At 36.9% G+C, this 22,003-nt stretch overlaps 1 protein-coding gene and 1 non-coding gene across 2 annotated transcripts in view; both read left to right on the forward strand.

The window, feature by feature from the left end:
- ARHGAP42 (Rho GTPase activating protein 42) overlaps nt 1-22,003 on the forward strand; it is a 316,155-nt gene that overhangs the window by 248,741 nt on the left and 45,411 nt on the right. The window contains exons 7-10 of the mRNA XM_055272874.2: nt 9,855-9,959; nt 13,560-13,689; nt 19,152-19,252; nt 21,116-21,225. Of these exons, the coding sequence (XP_055128849.1) occupies nt 9,855-9,959; nt 13,560-13,689; nt 19,152-19,252; nt 21,116-21,225 (446 nt within the window). The remainder of the gene's footprint in view (nt 1-9,854; nt 9,960-13,559; nt 13,690-19,151; nt 19,253-21,115; nt 21,226-22,003) is intronic.
- On the forward strand, nt 11,038-11,142 carry LOC129479989 (small nucleolar RNA U13). Its single transcript, XR_008656903.1, has one exon. It is a non-coding gene; the product is annotated as a small nucleolar RNA U13 (small nucleolar RNA).

Raw genomic sequence — 22,003 nt, forward strand, 5'->3', positions numbered from 1 at the left:
TCTTCTTGACACCAAACCATCTGAAACTCCATTAATTCTGACAGTTTTTCTGCATATTCCTTCCTTGTGTCTTCCCATTTCCTTCACACACTGTGCTGATCTGCTGTGCTGTTGTTTCTTCTCACACCTGGAATAATCCTTTCACATCTGTATGCCTTTATTCCTCTTGGAAGATGCTATGGGAGTCACTTGTTTCCCTAAGTCTCTTTTATAGCCCATCCTGTCTGGGAACAGTGAACTAGAACATTCTGTAAGATGACATCAGGTGTATAAAGAGGAGATTGTAAAAAAATGTTCGTTCACAGGTGGCAGAAGGAATGACAAGAATTTATGAATTCCTGTAAAAATACAGTAGAGAAGTAGAGGCCGTCTTTCAATTGAAATGTGTTTTCTTCCTTCTACCTTATCTGAAGCTATGATGTCCTGATAAGTCTTCTGTCATGCATGCCTTTCTTATGACACCACAGTCAAAATTGATGTTAAATTTGTCCTTCTTCCAAAATATTTTCCTGGCTGCTGTGTTTTTCCTAGTAGAGCGTCTGGCCAAACCAAATAGTACTGTCAGTTTGGTCTCGTCCTCATTTCTAGCCTCAGAGTCTCATCCATGGAGTTGTACTTAATATCCATTTGAACAATGAGAATAGAAATGGGATCAATGAAGCAGGAGTATGTGTGTCGATCTTTAGGTTATGTATTTACAAATTAATTTGGAGGAGAAAAGTGGTAAAACAAAGCTCCCAAGAGCTATAAACATAAAAAGACATGAAAACACTTTAATGTCTTTGCCGGTTTTATTCTTTAGAAATCCAATTCTTGTTTGCATTGCTGTTGTGTGTTGCAGAAATCTAGTAGTCTATTCTAGTTTTAGCCCAGATTATTGTAACAAATAAGCATTAGAGTAAAGCAAATGCCCTGGGAATGGGATATATCTTCTACAGATTGTAAGATATCCAATAGAAAATATGAACAGGGGATAGTGATTCATGAAATAATATTCTTACCTTATGATGGTATTTTGGAGATTATTTTACATTGTTTTAATCAATATCAAGATCCTACTGCTTGTCATAAAACTTCTATACAATATTCATGTGCTATTAAGAATAAATATTCTGGCTAGGCACAGTGGCCGACGCCTGTAATCCCAGCACTTTGGGAGGCCGAGGCGGGTGGATTGCTTGAGGTCAGGAGTCCAAGACCAGCCTGACCAAAATGATGAAACCCCATCTCTACTAAAAATACAAAAATTGGCTGGGTGTGGTGGTGTGTGCCTGTAGTCTAAGCTACTCGGGAGGCTGATGCACGAGAATTGCTTGAACCTGGGAGATGGAGGTTGCAGTGATCCAAAATTGTGCTGCTGGACTCCAGCCTGGGCGACAGAGTAACACGCTGTCTAAATAAATAAATAAACAAATAAATAAATAAATAAATAATCCTACATTGACATTATTCTAAAGAAAAACTAGGTCTGACACATGAACTAAAAGGGGACATTCATGTATTATTTATAAATAAGCTACGTGTTATTGTTTTAAAAGCATACCTGAAATCAATTTTTTTGTTTGTGTTTGGTGTTTTTGAGATGGAGTTTCGCCCTGTTGCCTAGGCTGGAGTGCAGTGGCATAATCTCAGCTCACTGCAACCTCCACCTGCCAGGTTTCAGTGATTCTCCTGCCTCAGTCTCCTGAACGAGTAGCTGAAATTACAGGCGTGCACCACCACACCCGGCTAATTTTTATATTTTTAGTAGAGACAGGGTTTCACCATGTTGGCCAGGCTGGTCTTGAACTCCTGACCTCAGGTGATCCACCTGTTTTGGCCTCTTAAAGTGCTGGGATTACAGGCGTGACCCACCACGCCTGGCCTGAAATCAGCTTTTTAAACTCAGTTCTCTATAGGCCATCTTTTTTCCAGGTTGTTATATTTTATATAGAAAGGGATTATAGCTCACTGGTGATTTCTACACCCACCCTTCTGTATGGTAGCAATTACCCATAGCTAGTCTAAGTTAGGATGTGCTGTAAATATAAAATCAACAGCAACCTGCAGAATCTTAGTATGAAAAAATGGACAATAGCTCATTAATACCTCTGATTACAGGTTGAAATGCTATTTTGGATATATTGTATTAAAATAAGTTATTCAAATTTATTTCACTGTTTTTTTCAAGTATTTAAAATATGTTTACTAGCTGGGCACAGTGGCTTATGCCTGTCATCCCAGCACTTTGGGAGGCTGAGGCAGGCAGATCGCTTGAGACGAGGAGTTCAAGACCAGCTTGGCCAACATGGTGAAACCTCATCTCTACTAAAAATACAAAAATTAGCCAGTCGTAGTGGTGGGTGCCTGTAATCCCAGCTACTTGGGAGGCTGAGGCACGAGCATCACTTGAACCCTGGAGGCGGAGGTTGTAGTGATCCGAAATCACGCCACTGCACTCCAGCCTGGGCGACAGAGTGAGAGTCTGTCTCAAAAAAATAAATAAAAATTAAATATGTTTACTAGTAAATTATACATTGGCTTGCATTTGTGGCTCATATTATGTTTCTGTTGAACAGTGGGCTCATCCTTTTAGATGTGTCAAGAAGATATGCAAGTTTAGGTCTATGATGGGGGAAAGAGATCAGGGAGGGAGAAACATCTCCTGACTATTGGTTATAATATTCACCTACTGCTCAGAGCTGCCTGAGGTTTATGAGAATTTTTATGGATTAGAAGAAGCAGTTCTAGAAGTACTCTGAACACAAACAGCTTAAATAAGAGTTGTGGGGGAGCCCAGGGGTCTCAGCAGCATTTCATGGTACATAAAGGTTTGTGGCTTAGAAAACGGAATCTTGTTATGACTCATCTGCCTTATGATTCATTCGGCTGTAAACTTGTGTGTGTGTTGATTTATGTCCTTTGAGCCTGCTTAGTTGGATTGACGTTTTGTGAGCAACTACTATGTGCTATGTGTTTTCTCTGTGTTAGCTCATGTAAATCCATAACAGCATTATTATGAAGTAGTTGTTAAATGAAGAAGCTAAGTTACAGAAAAATTGTTGGTTGCCTAAGGCCGCAAACCTAAAGTGGCAGATAGGAACCTAGAACCCAATTCTGAAGTCAAGGCGTAGTACCACTTCCTCAGTGGCTGCTTAACTACAGAAATTAATCCTTCCTGATAATATTTGCTCTGGCCAAATAAAATGGATGATTAGAAAATTATATAGTGTAGTTATGTTAATTCCTTAAAATTAGAAGAAAATAAGGGGTTTACCTTTGGTAAGCAGAGACAGAAAATGTAATAGTTAAATGAGTTGGAATAAGATGGAATTTGGCTCCACATCTTACGGCTGTGCAAATATGGCACATTTTACAAATTCTCTGCCTCAGGTTTTTATCTGTATATTGAAGACAAAAATAATGTGTAGTTCCTAGGATCACAGTGAGGATCAACCAGCACAGGTAATGCACAAAGCTCTTATACCTGGTACTTCATTAGCGTCAATAAGGCACCAGCCAGTGTGTACCTCACCTATAGTATGATTGCTAGATATGAAAACAAAATTTATGCATCCCTTTGTTAGTTGTGGCTTTAAAGCCCTGTGTAGCTTTTTTAAGAACACATTTTAATTTTAGCCTTCTAAATATACACCTAGAGTAAGTTTTGTAATAGCATTTTCATGTTACAGTATTCCTTTTAGATTCCATTATAGTCTTTTTGTATTAATGTTTAAAGTTAATTCAGAAAATGAAAATAAATCATCATATATAAACTAAAATACAGTGCTTTTGATGCTCTTCCCTTGGACTGCTAAATTCAATTTAAATTTTTTTGCTGAAGAAAATTTGCCTAATTTGCTAACATGTTTTAGCTTGTTACTATCAAGATGTATACTATAATATACTTTTTAGAGTCTCTAAATTTAAAAAGCTTAAATAATTTTGAGATTGAAATGCTACTAGCCAAGTCTTTTTAAAAAATCCATCAGCTAGTATATAGAGGAGCAGATTTTGAAAGTTTAACTTTGTGATTTTTTTTTTTCAACATAATCAGTTAGCTTTAATTTAGTAAAAGGGAAAAAAATAAGGTAGCATCATTGTTTTTTGAAACTCCGTAGGACTAAAGGTTAAATTTCTATCCTGTTTAAAATCTAAGGGCATTCATTCTTTAAAAATTTAACAACAAAACTTTTAAGTAAAAATAAAATCTGTAACAGTCCTTGGATAAATCTAAAGTTCAGGGTATTGTTATTGAAAATTGGAAATTTGTGATAGAACTTAGTGAACAGAATTTTGTAAAAGTAAGAAAACTACATCCTATGTGTTTGGTAGAAATCAATCTTGTATCTTCTACTGGGCTTTATCACCTTGCTGGTGACAGTACCTGCTCTATTACAATTGAGCTGTAAGGATAAGCTGGCTATTGTCAATGCCTCTGTTCCTTTACCAGGAAAGTGTACCTCAGGCCTCTTCATCTGAATTCCATCCTCTTGAATGCTTAGAAATCCATCTTTTCAGGAATTCCAATGACATTTTTCAGTGCTAAGGTGATGGATGGCCACGGCTTTGTTTTATTAATCAGTGGACGTATTTGTCCATTCATTCATTTGTGCTTCTGTCCTCCCATTTTAAAAGTAGTCTTTTCCAGGCCAGCACTGACTGGCCACTTTCCATTCTTGGCTCTCTTTTTATCTTCAAGTTTCTCATTATTTATTTGATTCGATTTGTATATGCTTTCGTTTTCATGCCATGAACTCCTTTGCACATCTATGCATTAGACTTAAAGCAATCTGTAGTCATTTTGAAGGTATCCTTTAAGTTGTTTATCTCTAAGTTTCCTCCAGGCAGGGAATTGCAAAGACTACAGATTTAACTCACAGGCCTGACACTTTTACAGTGTGAAAATTGATGCCTTGACTTTGCCCTACTTTTCTAATCTTAGAAGTTTAGATGGCCAAATGTAAAGGATGGAACTATGTAACATTTTGATTTCTTATAGTGCATTATGGTGCTTTGTGTATGGGAAGTATTTATTTTTATTTTTTAAAAACAACTTCAGGCCAGGCATGGTTGCTCACACATGTAATCCCAGCAAGTTGAGAGGCCGAGGCGGGAGGATTGTTTGAGCCGAGGAGTTCAAAACCAGTCTTTGCAACATGGCAAAACCCCACCTCTACAAAAATTAGTTGGGCATGGTGTCTTAGTTACTTGGGGGCTGAGGTGGGAGGATCACTTGAGCCTGGGAAGTCAAAACTGCAGTGAACTCTAATCATGCCACTATACTCCAGCCTGGCTGAAAGGGTGAGACCTTGTCTCAAAAAAGAAAAAAAAAAAACTTCATAAAGATATAATTCGCATACCATACAGACAACTCATTTAAACTATACAATTCAATGGAACTTTAGTATATTCACAGATATGTGCAACAATCACCACAAAAAAATTTAAAGCATTTTCATCACCTTAAAAATAAACCTCACATCCTTTAGCTATCATTCCCAGTGTACCCCACAACCACTAATCCTGAAAAACCACAAATTATTTTCTGTCTCTATTAATTTGCCTACTCTGGGCCTTTCATACAAATGAAATTGTGTAATACGTGGCCTTTGGTCATTGACTTTTTTACTCAGATGCGCTTTTCGAGGTTCATCCGTCTGAAAGCATGCAATACTTCATTTCCAAATAATATTTTATTGTATGGATAGACCACATTTTGCCTATCCAAATATTAGTTGATTGGTACCTTTTCACTATTATGAATAATGTTATAAACCAGCGGTCCCCAACCTTTTTGGCACCAGAGACCAGTTTTATGGAAGACAATTTTTCCATGAAAAAATTGATGGGGAGGGAAGGGTTTCAGGATGAACCTGTTCCACCTCAGATCATCAGGCATTAGTTAGATTCTCATAAGGAGCAGGCAACCTAGATCCCTCGCAGGCACAGTTCACAGTAGGCCTCACTGTCCTATGAGAATCTAATGCCAGCACTGATCTGATAGGAGGCAGAGCTCACTCAGGTCTCACCTCCTGCCATGCAGTTGGGTTCCTAACCGGCCACAAATGACCTTTACTGGTCTGCAGCCCAGGGATTGGGGACCCCTATTATAAACATTCATGTACAAATTTTCGTGTAGATACATGTTTTTCCCTCTCTTGAAGAATTACTGAGTCACGTGGTAACTGTATGTTTCACCATCTGAGGAACTACCAAAATAACTGCACCCCTTGACGCTCCCACCAGTGATATATGAGGGATACAGTTTCTCCATGTCCCTCACACACACTTGCTATTATCTCACTTTTTGAGTCTAGCCATCCTAGAGAGCTGAACTTAGACTTCACTGTGGTTTTGATTTCGATTTCTCTGATGACTAATAATTCAAGAATCTCTCAAATGCTTTTTGACCATTCATATATTTTCTTTCAAGAAATGTCTATTTGGTTTCTTTGCCTATTTTTAAACTAGGTTGTCTTTTTGTTGTTTAATTGTAAGAGTTGTTTATATATTCTGTACACAAGCCCCTTATCAGATAAATGATTTTTGTAAATGTATTCTCCCATTCTGTGAGTTTTCTTTCAATTTTCATGACAGTGTACATTAAAGCATGAGTTTTAAATTTTGAATATTGTTCCTTTTCTGGCTTGTAATGGGGTTGTTTTAAAAGATTATTTATCTGTTAAGTATGGTATCAATATTTCCAATTGGTTGGGTTATTGGAGTGACAAGTAATTTGGGTCTATACCCTTGGGAATAATAAAGTGCTATATGAGATTTCCTCAGTGATAAAGGGAACTTTCTTAGTATTCAAACCTATTCTGTCTATCTAGGAGTTTGTAGTTGTTATTACCATTACTGTTAATTATTTTAAAGGTCAAATTTACTTTAGGGTAAACTGAAACCGTAGTTTTTTCCTCACATCCCAGCCATTCAGGCAGATTCACCAAAGAAAATGATATGTGGGAAGCGCGATTCTTAAAGCTTTTCAGGCTGTCCTGTTCAGTCCTTTCATTTCACATCCTGGAATTTTGTAGAGGATGAAATGAACAAGTATATATTCAAACCGATAAAACGTTTAACTTTGCTGCCATCTAGAGGCAGATATTGCATAATGGAATCTTCGATAAACCCAAATGCTGCTTCCAAAGATGTGGAATAAAAAGGAAAAGGTGGATGGTTTTTTTGTATATAATTCTTATGTGCCTTCCATAGGATTGTACATTTCCTAGTGGGTGCTCAGCATGCATTGTGAGATTAAAAGGTATTTGTCTGCTACCAAGTGAATCTGAATTCTGCTAGAAGCTGCCCATGGGTTTATTTTCCTCTTGACTGAAGTTGGCTGCATATAAAATGCTGAGGATATAGAATAATCTGAATAAGGTGAAGGTACCAGGATCTTATTTTTTAGAACATGATTAAGAATTTAAAAGCAGAGTTTAGTGGGAAATATTGGTTTACCAAAATCTGTGTCAAAATATGTCCATAAGAGTTTTGGTTAGGAAGACCCACATGTGGTTCAGTGAATCTGCAAGCATGAAGTGGCCCTTCACGTGAGGGAGTGTCTCACAGGTAGTTCCATGGAGCGCACCCAGCATCTTCTCCAGATGTCTGATCTTTTGAGATAGAATACACATTGACATTCCTTATCCAAAATGCTTAGGACTAGAAGTGTCCAATTTTTTTCATATTTTGGGATATTTGCATAGACATAATGAGATATCTTGGGAATTGGACCCAAGTCTAAACACGAAAGTCATTATGTTTCCTATATACCTCATACACATAGCCTCAAGATAATTTTACTTTATACAATATTCTTAATAATTTTGTGCATGAAGCACAGTTTGTGTATATTAAACCACCGGAAAGCAAAAGTATCAGGTGCAGATTTTTTCACTTGTGGTATCATGACAGTGCTCTAAAAATTTTGCATTTTGGAGTGTTTTGGATTTCATATTTCAGATTAGTATTAGTACTTTAGGACTGGAGCATCAAGCTATGGCATAGCAGTTTGAATGTACTGGAAACTTCTGTGGCCAAAGAATCATAATTGACCACTTGTTAGAATTTTTAGCAATGTTCTAGGTGTGGTTCTGAATGGTTTACTTCATGCTTCTGAAAATATCAGCGTGCTGTGTCTTTTTTCCATGTCCTAGAAACCAAGAATATTAGAAAAGATGGATCTCAGGGGATTCGTTGTTTTATAGAAAGATTTATCACAGATATTCTTAAAATCTTCTTTACAAGTTTAATTAACTTTTGTATCGATGATGATTTTAAAGTAGCACCTGCTTTGTGGGGCATCCAGTTTGTAATGAGACAGTTTAATTGTGGAATAATTATAAATGGTCAAACATGAAACAGTACTTCCTTAGCAACTTCATAATCTGTTAGTTGGATGTTCAGAAGACTACTGTTGTATCTATTTCGAAAATATTTTCTTTTCTCTCTGAAAAACTCTGAATTTATATATGCAAACCTTTATTAAAGGTATTTTTGATCCAATTTAAGCTGCAGTTTTGTTTGTGCCATATTATATGCATTCAGGTAGACTATATATTTTATTGGATAATTTGACAAACATAGCATCATTTTAAGATAATCTATTGAATATTTAGGTTTGATAATGTATTAGTTGATGTAAAACTGACAGTGTAAAATAATTATAAAAGGCCAAATGCTACATTTTGGTGCAATATAAGGACTGTTTGAACAAGAGAAGAAAAGTCCTTAAAATATAACGACAAAAATGGTTTGAAAACGTTTTCTGAAATGAACATGACTTTGTATGAACTTGACTTGTTTGTAGGAAGAAAAGCATGAGGTCATTGTTTTCAGATAGAACCAGTGTTTATCTGTTGGAAATCATAGCACATGTAACCAGTTGATGCTTAGCTGAATCCTCCCTGCCTACCCAGACAGAGGAGGTGGCTGCATGTTATTTACATGAGAAAATGGTTTCAAATTGTGTTTCTTCCTTAATTTAAAATAATAAGTTACAGGTACATCATGAGTGACTTTTCAAAAATGTTTTCTAACTTTATTGCAGGAAGAGGTTGTGGGAAAGATTAGGTTAGTAGACAAGTCTGTGAAATAAAATCCCTGTGAATGAAATGAAAATGCTTACATAATTTTTTTCCCAATATAACGTTCCATATTACCTGTGTCCTGTAATTCCATGGACAGCCTGTCTTATTTTATGGATAAAAACATAAATGCACATATGAATTTGAGATTAGAAGGTTAGGATCTTAGAAATTATGACTTTGTGAAGATTTTACTTTCTCTGAAATGAAAAACCTGTGTTACCTAGTTCAGTGATTTTGCTCACCACTTCCCTCTGTTTTATGTTCTTCCCATTCCTTTGCTAAAATGTTGTCTATTCAATACCCAAATCAGTACTGCCACCTTGTGATACTTTTTCTTCATTTCATCTGACCAAATTCTCATTCCTTCCCTGGGATACTTCTTATCTGTGATTTACTGGTTTGGTCTTCCTTACATCGCACATCTTTTATCCCCTTGTTTTGATTAGAAGTTCTTCCAGGGTGGGATCTATGCTATTATACTTTAGTCATTATCTTAGTGGTGTCTTCTGGATATTCCTTCAATGCATTTGAATAGCAGAATAGTTAACATGGCAAATGTCCTTGATCAGCCTCAAAAGTTAAATTACTGTCTACCAAAAAGGAAATAAAAATCCTTTTGTGGTTTCTGTTTTATAATCGTAAATCTATTGCCTGCCTTGCCAAAGCCATTGAAAATGTATCAGTTTGAGGAATTATAATGAAATATAATTTTCTCCCTATTTTATATCACTAAATGATCATCAAAACACATTTTCATGGTTTATCTCTTTATCTTTGCAGCTTTTGTCATTTCTTCAGGGCTTATTTACTTTTTACCACGAGGGATATGAACTTGCCCAGGAATTTGCACCGTATAAGCAACAGCTGCAGTTCAACTTGCAGAATGTAAGAGTATACCTGTTCTTACTGTCTCTCAGCAAATCTGATTTCACAGGGCAACTAAGTTATAACCAAGTTAAACCTTGGAATCTTTCGAATACTTGCCTAAGTACAGTAAAATTCAAGAATTGAGAAAAACCACTTTATAAATATATTACAATTTTTTTTCTAGCTGCTAGTGGAAAATACACCCCACAAAACCCTAATCTTAGTTAGAAAAATTTATACTAGCAAATTTTATAAAAATAAATATTACCCAGTTGGAGACACCTGAAAATTTATTAACTTTTGCCTTCATCCAGTGTTCTTGTTAATTTACTGGGTGATGCAGGATGAATAAGTTTGGAGAGCTAATTTGCAGTGTGGTGGCTATAGGTAATAATACTGTATTGCATACTTGAAATTTATTAAGAGTTTAGGTCTTAAATGTTCTCAGCATACACAGATGGTAACTGTGGTGATTAACTTGATTGTGGTAATTTCATAATGTATACATGTATTAAAACCACATTGTACATGTTGACTATACAATTTTTATTTGTAAATTATACCTCAAGAAAACTAGAAAAGAAAATACTGGAAATAAGAAAATAAGACCTTAGAGGAGTCTTGTTTTTTTTAGATGGAGTTTCGGTCATCACCCAGGCTGGAGTACAATGGCATGATCTTGGCTCACCGCAACCTCCGCCTCCCGGGTTCAAGTGATTCTCCTGCCTCAGCTTCCCGAATAGCTGGGATTACAGGCATGCACCACTACACCTGGCTAATTTTGTATTTTTAGTAGAGACGGGGTTTCACCATGTTGGTCAGGCTGGTCTCGAACCCGACCTCAGGTGATCCACCCGCCGTGGCCTCCCAAGTGCTGGGATTACAGGTGTGACCCACCGTGCCTAGCCTGAAAAGTCTCATTTTTAAGAGAACAAAATTTCTTTATTTGTGAAATGAAAGATTGTACTTTAATAACAAAGATCTCATCTTTCTCTGAAATTGAATGTAAAATACGTGCTGTTTATTATTTTCAAATAACAAGTTCGAATGTCGTTTTGAGGCATTCAGAATAACTGCTTTAAAACATAAGTGAGAGATCCTTTTGTAGTTCGTGGGCATGATGTTCGGGTGTTCACGCACACGTGTGAAATGTGCCACCCACTGAACCTTGTTACAATCTCAGCACATTACCCGTCTAACCTGAAAAAAACAATAAGAAAAAATAAATACAAAATAAAAAAAATTTTCTAAAAGTGAGAATTATTTCCATACAGGGCATCTATTTCTATCAGAATTTATTTTGTAAAGTTGTCTAATGAATCCTTTTAGTCTCTGATTGCATAGTTATACAAATTCTGATGTTCAAATGCTGAGCAACCCTTGCATTGAAATAAAAACACACCCAAAAGTTGAGCCAACCCATTTCACATTATCAAACCTGACAAATAATGATGTCCTAATTGTTGAGGTTTTACTATAACTGAAACCCTGACTGCCAAGTACTATATAGCCCAAATCATTTGGAAAACCTTCACTTAATTTTCTACAAAGCGTATGTTTTTCTGCTTATCTGGTTCTTGCCGTTGTGGAAATGTCCAGTAAATAAAGCTACAGAGTTAGAATGTCCCATAAGAAATATGTGAGGGGATTTATTCCCTTGTGTTTTGAGTTTTAGCTTTTATTTAACTTAGATTTTCTAGCAGAATCAATTTCATCTTTAATTCATTCTATTGTTTTTCCATATGGAATGTATTTAGGCTTTTACAGTTACTATTAAAAGCAAAAATTATAAAAGCTGAAGTATTTTTATGATTTAATTCCACATTAAATAAAATTACATTAAGATTCCTAGGATTCAGGAACAGGAGAGAAGTAAGGAAGTGGAGAAAAAAAAATTAGACCCTTTTGTTTGAAAGACAAAAATAGTGAAAGTGACAAGAAAATTTTCCTGATTTTGAGATTTTTTTTTTTAAATGGGGCATAAACTCCTTAGATTTAGGTGGTGGTGATTATTATATCTTCAGAAGCATATTTTTGAGGTAATGCAAAAGAGGTATTCATAGAGAAAAGCCTGATTCTTCCTATAGCTTAAATAAACTTTATTTAAACTGAGTAATCTATTTCTTGTAACAGAAGAAGTTAGAACTTGGAAACCTATTGATTTTTATAAGTTAATTTATACACTCACCTCTTAATACCTGTGCTAGTAAACCAAGCTACATGATGTTTCTTCGAAAATAGCCTTTGGAACTGTGGTAACAAACTTCTTTTCTTAATTTGTTCAATGCCACATATATCAAAAGTATATGAATTTATTTTGTGTTTTTCCCTCAAAAGAAACTAAGTCTCTATATTATCTGTTTTTGTTTTTTTTTTTTTTTTTGAGACGGAGTCTCGCTCTGTCGCCCAGGCTGGTGTGCAGTGGCGCAATCTCGGCTCACCGCAAACTCCGCCTCCCGGGTTCACGCCATTCTCCTGCCTCAGCCTCTCCGAGTAGCTGGGACTACAGGCGCCCACCACCACGCCCGGCTAATTTTTTTGTATTTTTAGTAGAGACGAGGTTTCACTGTGGTCTCGATCTCCTGACCTGGTGATCCGCCCGCTTCAGCCTCCCAAAGTGCTGGGATTACAAGCGTGAGCCACCGCGCCCAGCCTGTTTTTTACCTTAGGTATTTAGGGAATTCAAATTTTATGTAGTGCATCCTATATTTTTAATTGCCATAGTTTACCCCCTAAGTAATAATGTTAGAGTGTGAAAATAGGAAGAAAGTCACACACACACCCACAGAGAGAGAAAGAGAGAGAGAGAGATTCAAGGAGAAACATGCAAAAGGTCATTCAGAGAAGTTTTCACTAAATCAGTTCAAAATCAGACCTTGGGACCCAACATCACAAAGATACAGATGTGGTGAATAGTGCCAAAAGAATCAAGGTCATATTTGTGCGATTTGCAGTTTTGAAACATTTTTCTGGGCTGGTCAGGTGGCTCACACCTGTAATCCCAGCACTTTGGGAGGCGAACAAATTGCTTAAGCCCAGTAATTTGAGACCAGCCTGGGAAACATAGTGAGACCCCATCTCTACAAAAAATTAGTCGGGTGTGGTGGTGTGTGCCTACAGTTCCAGCTGCTTGTGGGGACTGAGGCAGGAGGATCACTTGAGCCCAGGAGGCCGGGCGCGGTGGCTCACGCTTGTAATCCCAGCACTTTGGGAGGCCGAGGCGGGCGGATCACGAGGTCAGGAGATCGAGACCACGGTGATAACCCCGTCTCTACTAAAAATACAAAAAAATTAGCCGGGCGTGGTGGCGGGCGCCTGTAGTCCCAGCTACTCGGAGAGGCTGAGGCAGGAGAATGGCGTGAACCCGGGAGGCGGAGCTTGCAGTGAGCCGAGATTGCGCCACTGCACTCCAGCCTGGGCGACAGAGCGAGACTCCGTCTCAAAAAAAAAAAAAAAAAAAAAAAAAAAAAAAAGGCTGCAGTGAGCCATAATCACACCTGGTTGACAGAGTAACACTCTGTCTCAAAAATAAATAAAAGCAAAACAAAATATTAGTCTGGGTGTTCCCGAAACTTAGTAGAAAACAATGACTGAAATTATTGTTTCTGTTTACTTAAGACAAGGAATAATTTTGAAAGTACTCGACAAGAGGTAGAGCGATTGATGCAAAGGATGAAATCTGCCAACCAGGACTACAGACCACCCAGCCAGTGGACGATGGAAGGCTATCTGTATGTCCAGGAGAAACGTGAGTCACAAAGACATAATTTCACGTTTCTTATGACTTAGCCGTCTATTAATATTTGCATGAGATGTGACTTGGTTAGTAGTACTTCCTTCAAGTAGGAGGACTGAAATTTCTTATAGCTTTATATCTACTTTCCCCCCACCACAACCAAAGTGAGGACGTTTTTCCACATTTTGCCATCAGGATATCTAAGTTGGCATATTGTTGAACTTGGAACTTACAGTCTTCACTCATACCATAACGTGAGTTTAGTTTTAGCATTTAATTGTGATATTTAATCTCAACTTAAAGTTTCATGGAAAATTGCAAACCAAAGCCTTTACTGGGATGAATCATCCTGGTGACTGTGATAATAGTTTTACCCTCTGACACCATTATTTTGTTTAATTTTGTGCCCTGTCAGTTTTCAGGCGTAAAATTGGTAATCATGGTAATGTCAAACTGGCACTCTTTACTTCCTGAGGTTAGGAAATAAGTACCAAAGCCAATAGAGCACTATTATAATTGCCTCACACTAAGGACATTTTTCTCACAAAAATATTAAAAAGCCATTCAGACTTGTATAACTGGAGTTTTTTGTGCATGTTAGCGGTCATTAAGTGGAACTAGTTGGACTCTTTTGACTACATTAACGCTTTCAAACCGGCTGTGCCCTAAGGCATCATTCTCGTGCTGTTTTTGGTAAAGAAACAGTTTTGTGAGTTTCCAGCCCATCGTGGACCAATGTGAAAGGCTTTTGATATACTGTATGTGCAACATGATTAAGTGATGCTCATTTGTTGGAGAGCAGGACACGCACAAATTTGATTTGATCCAGCAGACTCTGCAAACATTTATTACTGCATGGACTTGATGATAGAGGAACACTGGCTCAAGAGATCTGGGTTTTAGAATTTTTCTCTCTCATAACTATCTACCTTGGCCAGTCTACTGTTTTCATATCTAAACATGATAAAAACTAGTGATCTGCCTAAGTTCTCTATGATTAGCGCATAATAAGTAGCTTTTACCCTCCCCCCAGTTCATGAAAAATTACCAATCCCTTGGCTTGTCAATAGGGTGTATAGATTTCACTTAGGACTCTAAGGAAATTTTTATTTTTATTTTTTTATTGTTATGTTTTTCACTCAAGCCTGGAAAGGACTCTAAGGAAATTTTTGAATATTTAAATGATTTTGTACAGGTTTGAGAGCCTTCATGTGACAATACATGGAGAGGAGCTCACATTTTCTACCAATAAAATATTTGTCCAACTGGAAGAATTTGTTGCCAGTGAGGGCAGTAAACGTGGAAGTGGTGGAGGAGTTACCATCCTTGGATTTTTTTTTCATTGTGGTCTGATTATGTTTTATTTCTTGAATACTTTTCTGGGTGTTAAACACTTGCTGAAATCTTTGTGGGCACACAATATTTTATTCTAAACAGAAAAGATTTAGATTAGCTTGCAATATTATTTTGTACATAATCTTCAAATATATTATATTCGGTCCTACTTGGTAGTGAGTGCACCCACTGGGTAGAACCATGGTTTGCCTACCTGTTGTCAAGCTGTTGGACATTTGGGTCAGTCTATAAGCATAGGCCCTTCAATAATTTGGGGGTTACACGGATGGACTAAGCGCAGTGTTTTATGCGCTTACCTGACGTTGGTATCTTTTGTTCTAAGATGCTTAACTTCTCTGGGTCATTCTAGACTGATGATAAAGCCCTTTGTGGTACTGACCTCTCCTCGAAGTTTTTTTTTTTCTTTAAATCTCTCTTAATGGCACCCCTCACTCTCCTAGGCTACAGAAGTCAAGGCAATCCATCCTTAGCACCAGTGTTTCTCTGTAGCCTTGGGACAAATCTATCTATTCTGTCTTCCTGATATCGTTTGATTCTATACCTTCTCTCCATCTCCACTGCCTTCGCCCAGGCGAGACCCTTGCAGTGACCTCCTAACTGTTCCCCCTTTGCCTCCAGGCTTGCCCATCATCTAATGCATTCTTCTACAGTGCTTCCCGCAGATCCTTCTAAAATGCTTCTTTGGTTGTGTCCTTGCTTTGATGGACCCTTAGCAGTGTCTGAATTGGAGAGTCTCACAGTTCAATTCTCCTTATTAACACTCTCTTTGTTGATATTTTTCCTCCCCCAAGACATTTTCCATCTTGATTTGATCTGTATCTGCCTGCATTATTTTTATAGCTTTATTGGGTCTAATTGGCATAAATTAATTACACCTGTTTAAAACATACAGTTTGATAAATTTTGCCACGTGCATGCACCTGTGAAACCATCACCATACTACAACATAATGAACATATTTATCATTTTCAGAAGTTCTCGCTTGCCTCATTATAATCCCTTCCTCCTGTCTTTTCCCACCTGTCATCTTCCCCTATTCCCTTTGCCAAGGGATATAAAGAAAAAGGAATATATTTATATGCTTTTGGAATTATTTTATATGAGGAGCAAATATCCAAAGCCCCTTCTAACCTGGGATCTTTGAACGCGTTTACAATTAAAACAATCTAACCAGTTTACTAAGATGTATCGATTGTGCACTTGCTATCACTGGGTGGATAAGTTCTGTGGGGGACAAAAATGAGATAAATATTTGGCTTCGAGGTTTTTATTCTGTAGTTGAAAGCATAAGACACACACAATTAGCAGCCAGTGATCAATATCAAATAAATATCAAAGCCATAAATTGAGTGATAAATGGAGATGGATGTGATGGGGTAGGCTTAGCTCATTATTTGGACACAGAGTTCCACTCTACCTGAACATGTGGTGTTTATGTTATCCACCTCAAGGCATGCATTAAATCACATTCTGCTAGACTTCAGTGTAACCGAAAGAGCCAGGGGTTCCAGAGTCAGAGCCATATTGGGATTCCATGCCGGTGCTGACCTGTGACTTGTGTCAATACTTTTCTGAGCTCAGTCTCTCTTCATTTATAAAAAAGAGGGATTTAAATCCATGACATAATGATAATGCAAGAATTAGAGATATCATATGTAAAATGTCTCTATTCTCGGTAGTGTCAATAATAATAATACTATGCTTACTATTGGGTTCTTAACTATTCTTTGCAATTTATATTCATCTCATTTAATTCTTAAAATAGCTTGAAAATATCATTTCTCTAAAAAGAACAACTTCAGTCACATGCCCTATTGATGAAAGTATTGCCATCTATAGGTCAAAGGCTCAGTTTTCTTAAAATGTTCTTTATAATGTCTGATATAAAAGGTTCTTAGATAAAATATGGGCACTTAGTAGGCATTCGATGAATGTTAATTCCCCTTCCACACTGCAAATATTCATCTCAGCAACCTTAAATGATTACTGGGTAAGATAATTAAACATCTTTTATTTTGCAACGTTAGAGCTGTAATCAATTTTTATTTTCCCAGACACTTTTGGGGACTGTAGAATTGCTTGTCTAAGAACATCTGCCCTGGCCTAGTGCCAGTCAACTTTAAAGAAAGCAGCATGTGTTTGCAGCAAACTCAAGGATTAAATGCAGGACGTCCTGAACTTCAGATGGAGGCGGGAAAAAGGGTCTTTGGTTTAAAATGTCATCAGAGCATTGCAGCAGCTATCTTTTAAAATTGTAGCTAATATTGCTTCATATATTGCTACCTATGTAATGAAGTCACTACGTATGAGAATTTCTATCCATTCACTTTCCACTAATTAGCTCGTAAGTCTTTAGGTATTTTACATCACATGTAACAGAATTATCAACAAGTATTATTAAGTATTATAGTGTGAAATGGTCCCCAAATGGAATTGAAGTTAATTGTAATAATCTTTTGTGATTATAAAGTATAGGACTGCACCCTGTAATTTTAAACTCTGGAGTGGCTTAAGTATTAAACTCGATACCAAGGGCGTTATTATTAAAGAAAAAATTAAATGGCTCATGAAACACTTTTCTCAAGAGATACTTTTTTGTATTTCAATTTCTTTCTTTTAAACATGGTTCTGAAATGAAGCCAGCAAAAACGTGTGCATAGTAGCTGCTAGAAAAATTCAGATGTTAAGCAAGATGGGTCCCTGGATGGAGATGCTATTAATATGTAGAAAACGACCTCCATTTTCAATCCACTCAGCCCACTACAGTGTTTGTGTGCAGGATACCTGACTTCCCTGTGGGAAAACTGAAGGTCTTCCACCTTGGTCATGGAAACATTGAACTACCAATGCATTCTACGCTCTGATAAATTCCCTAAGGAGAATACTGGACAATAACATGGGTGCTATGGGAAAGGGATACATGGTATTTTGGGGGGAAAAGAAAGTGAACATTACACATACAAGTTTCTTCTCATATAAATAGTGGATATTATTTTCATTTTAAAGAGTAATTTGAATTTGTTTTTTCCAGATTAGGAGTAAGGGGAAATAACTCTAAGGTCAGTAAAGTCTTAGAACTTAGTAAAATCTTAGATGCGTGATTCATTCCTTTATTCATTATTCATTTGTCAATATTGACTGACAACTATATGTCGCTGTGTTGTAAGGATTAAGAATTCATATTCTAGTCAGCTGAACATCACATGTTCCTGCTCACATATATTCTTAAAGTCTTGTGGCAGAGACACACAATAAATGGCCTAAATTAGTAAAACAAATCATATTTCAGACAGTGATAACCGCTAAGAAGAAATGAAAGCAAGAAAGAGAGATAAGTATTAAGGTGAGGGTGTTTAGATCTTAGATATCTCTCCAGGAAAGTCCATATTATGAAAGTGACATTTAGGAAAAGGCCTGAAGGGAGGTAACAGTGCAAGTCATGCAGGTATCTAAAGGAAAAGTAGTCCAGGCCTGGGAAACAGCAACTGCAAATGCCCTTGGATAGGAATGCCTCCATTGTGTTCAAAGACCAGAAAGATGGGCAGTGTAGCTGGAGCTGAGTGCACAAGGCAGAAAGCAGTGGGATGTGAGATGGGGAAAAGAATGGGAGGCCACTCACTTGGAAGCTTGTGGATAATAGGCTCTTTGATTTTTATCGGGAGTAAGATGGGAAGGCACTAGAGGGTTCTGAACAAAGGAGTGAAATGGCCTGGCTAATTTTTTAACAATATATTTCTGACAGTTACGAGAGTAAAGAATACAGGTAGAAGTAAGGAGACCATTTTAAACAATTTGGACTCTTATTCCTCATACTTCCTACCTCTATGGGGTACAGGTATACCACTTCTACAGGTGGGATAACTGAAGTTCGGATCCAAAGTAACTCACAAGTTTTGCAAAGTAGGTGTCAGAGCTTCAAGCAAAGCAATGTTGTCTGGTTCTAAGACACTCTACCCTATACTGCTGTCCCTCTGTTCTTTCTCATGCACAGTAAATGTTACAAACTAGCATGGTACAGGAGATACTCCGATGTGTATCATAGCAGTGGAGAATGTGCAAACTTTGATACAAATCATTTATTAACAAAATCTGAAATATTTTTTGTTTCCTTACATCAGGACCGCTTGGTTTTACATGGATTAAACATTATTGTACGTATGATAAGGGAAGTAAAACATTTACAATGAGTGTTTCAGAAATGAAATCCAGTGGGAAAATGGTGAGTTTTGTTTTTTGTTTGTTTTTTAAACTGTTCGTTATTTAAGTAATGGAATTAAAACCAAAAAAATCACATTTGTTTCTCTAGTTAACATGTACACATTTACAAAAAAACAGAAAGTCAAAGGTTTTCTCTCATTTTTTGTGACCTGAATGACTTGAAGAGAGTAGCCAGGGTCTTCCTTTAACTTGGCCATGGCATATTTATAAGCAGTCGAGTTAAATGTAGGCATCCTTCAGTAGATTACAGAGGTGTCACCTCACATTTCTGGCAGCAGAGTTATTTGTCTATGCTGTTGGTTGGCTAGCAGCCCAGGAAGGGACTGTCAATGGATGGAGCAGGCTCAGGGATTCTGTATCTTTCCCCTTAGTGGCCTCTGAGGGAAGCTACATTTGCCCCTGCATGCCTTGTCCCCTTCCGCACTGCATACTGTTTACGAAAATGCTGGCTAACAAGCTTTCTCAGAAGAAACCAATAGATGCTCATTTACCCCAAAAGTAAATTGGTCACTGAATGTCTCACATGGCTAGTGAACAGTATAGAATACAAAGTACTTTGTCTGAGAAAATGCTGCAGAGAGCTTTATCTGTGGCATATAATCTTCTTGTGAGTTAGAGTATGAATATGGCAAATGATTGTACTTGTGAATTAATTAGGTCACAATCTGAGTACGATAAAGCTGGGAGTTACACTAGAGATAATTAGTCCAGCTTTATTTTAACAGATTAGGAAATAAAGTTAGTAGAAAGTAAGTGCCTCGCCCAGATAATTAGTTGTATAGATCATGACAGAGGTAAATGTTGATCTAACTTAGACACATACTCAAATACGTCAGTTGAAACTTATTGTACTTGGGCATTCATCAGAGTCTAATAATTCAAACTGAAAGACATAAAATGAAGGAGAACGTACCAGAGAAAAAGAAACCTTAGTTGCTACCATCCTGGGAAGTTATTAAGTGCCATAACACACCTAGTTTTTACTCTAATAGTTACTACTGTAAATCCAACTTATGTGACAGTTAATAATGTAAGTGGACCAAGCCAAAGTTCTATTAATAAATTGATGACATTTGTAACCAAAGATAGAATTAACCATGCATTATGTAAATGTTCCCCTTAAAATAGACTGGCATTTCAGTTACAGAAGAGAATTCCTATGAATGTGGCCTACGTTGGATCTTGTCCAGAGAGTCAGTTTTAGTAGCAGTGTAGCATTCGGTTACCAGCAAAACAATCACCTTGCATTAGGTTGGTGCAAAAGTAATTGCTTTTTTTCCCCATTACTTTTAATGCGAAAATCATAATTACTTTTGCACCAACCTGATATACATGATAGCAATACTATTATGTCATGTATATACTGGAACTATATTATTTCGGTAGCTCTCTTGTAAACCTGAGCTAGTTATCATTTAAGGCTCTAATACAAAGACACACATATGATACTAATATCTTTGCAATCCAGGGAGTTTTGATTAAGAGCACCAAATGTTGTATCCTAACAAGCACTCTGTATATCCAATTGTGATGTTAAGTGACTTTACATTTTCTAAATCTAAGTATTGAGGGAATGTACATTATAGTATAATTTAACATTGTAAGTAAATATGTTGAAGGGTACTGGACAGGCATGTTACATAATTCTTTAAAATAAAACATGCACATGCCATTAATTAAGTGGTTTTATGTATTATGATCGGACAGCTAACATTAGGAATAAAAAAAAGACAGGGTATTATTGTGACCTTTATACATAACCTATACTGTTAAACATTTTAATATGGCAACTTGAGCTCACATATTTAATATATTTCAGTTCACTTGTCAGCATGTTAATACTGTGGTACTCTTCTTGTTTCAGAATGGCCTTGTTACTAGCTCACCGGAAATGTTTAAATTAAAATCTTGTATCCGACGAAAGACAGATTCAATTGACAAACGATTCTGCTTTGACATAGAAGTAGTTGAAAGGTTTGAGCTTTTCTTTTCACTTTATTTTTTTCATAAGCTAAACGGTGTCTCTTTCTGTTTTTAAATATAAACATGAAACAGCATTCAAGTGTTTTTTAGTCTTTTAAAAAACAGTATACATGTTTATCTCATTCTTTCATGTTGTTATTGCATGCTGCTTTCGAAAAAGCAAATCAGATCCAGGATGCTAGAAAACAGTAGCATCACTCAAAGCAGAATCTGAAAAATCAATATAAATGACTGTATTAGGAGAAAGTGCATGTAGTGGCCTCGTGGTCCCCGTCACCATGAAGGAATCCAATGGCATATTTCATGGCTCCAGGATCAGCCTTTTGGTGGGCTTTTGAAGCTTGGTGGCCTTGCTTCTAAGGAATAAGATGCAGGTGGGAATACCATAAGCTTCTTTCAGCCAACTAAGTTTAATGCCTCCAGGTTGCCTCCTGTGTGCAAAGCACTGTTCTGGGTATTCTTAGCCCAAAGTATTGGAAGAGATATAAATGTTGTGAATCTAAGTTTATAATTTAAGTTTACAATAAGAATGGGTATGCTTCTTGCTCTCTGCTCTGTAATCCATGATCTGTCTTTCTTCTCCTGCATTACTGCCACAATATTCTGAATACACTAGCTTATTGTGTGTATCCATGTATACCCTTTGTATACGATGAGTTACTATATATGCTCATAAACTACAGCCTATAGCTATAGGCATTCCTCAGAGATATTGCAGGTTAGGTTCCAAACCACTGTAATAAAGCTAATATCATAATAAACTGAGTCA

The sequence above is a fragment of the Symphalangus syndactylus genome, chromosome 3 (genome assembly GCF_028878055.3).
Source record: "Symphalangus syndactylus isolate Jambi chromosome 3, NHGRI_mSymSyn1-v2.1_pri, whole genome shotgun sequence".
In the NCBI taxonomy this organism is placed as follows: domain Eukaryota; kingdom Metazoa; phylum Chordata; class Mammalia; order Primates; family Hylobatidae; genus Symphalangus; species Symphalangus syndactylus.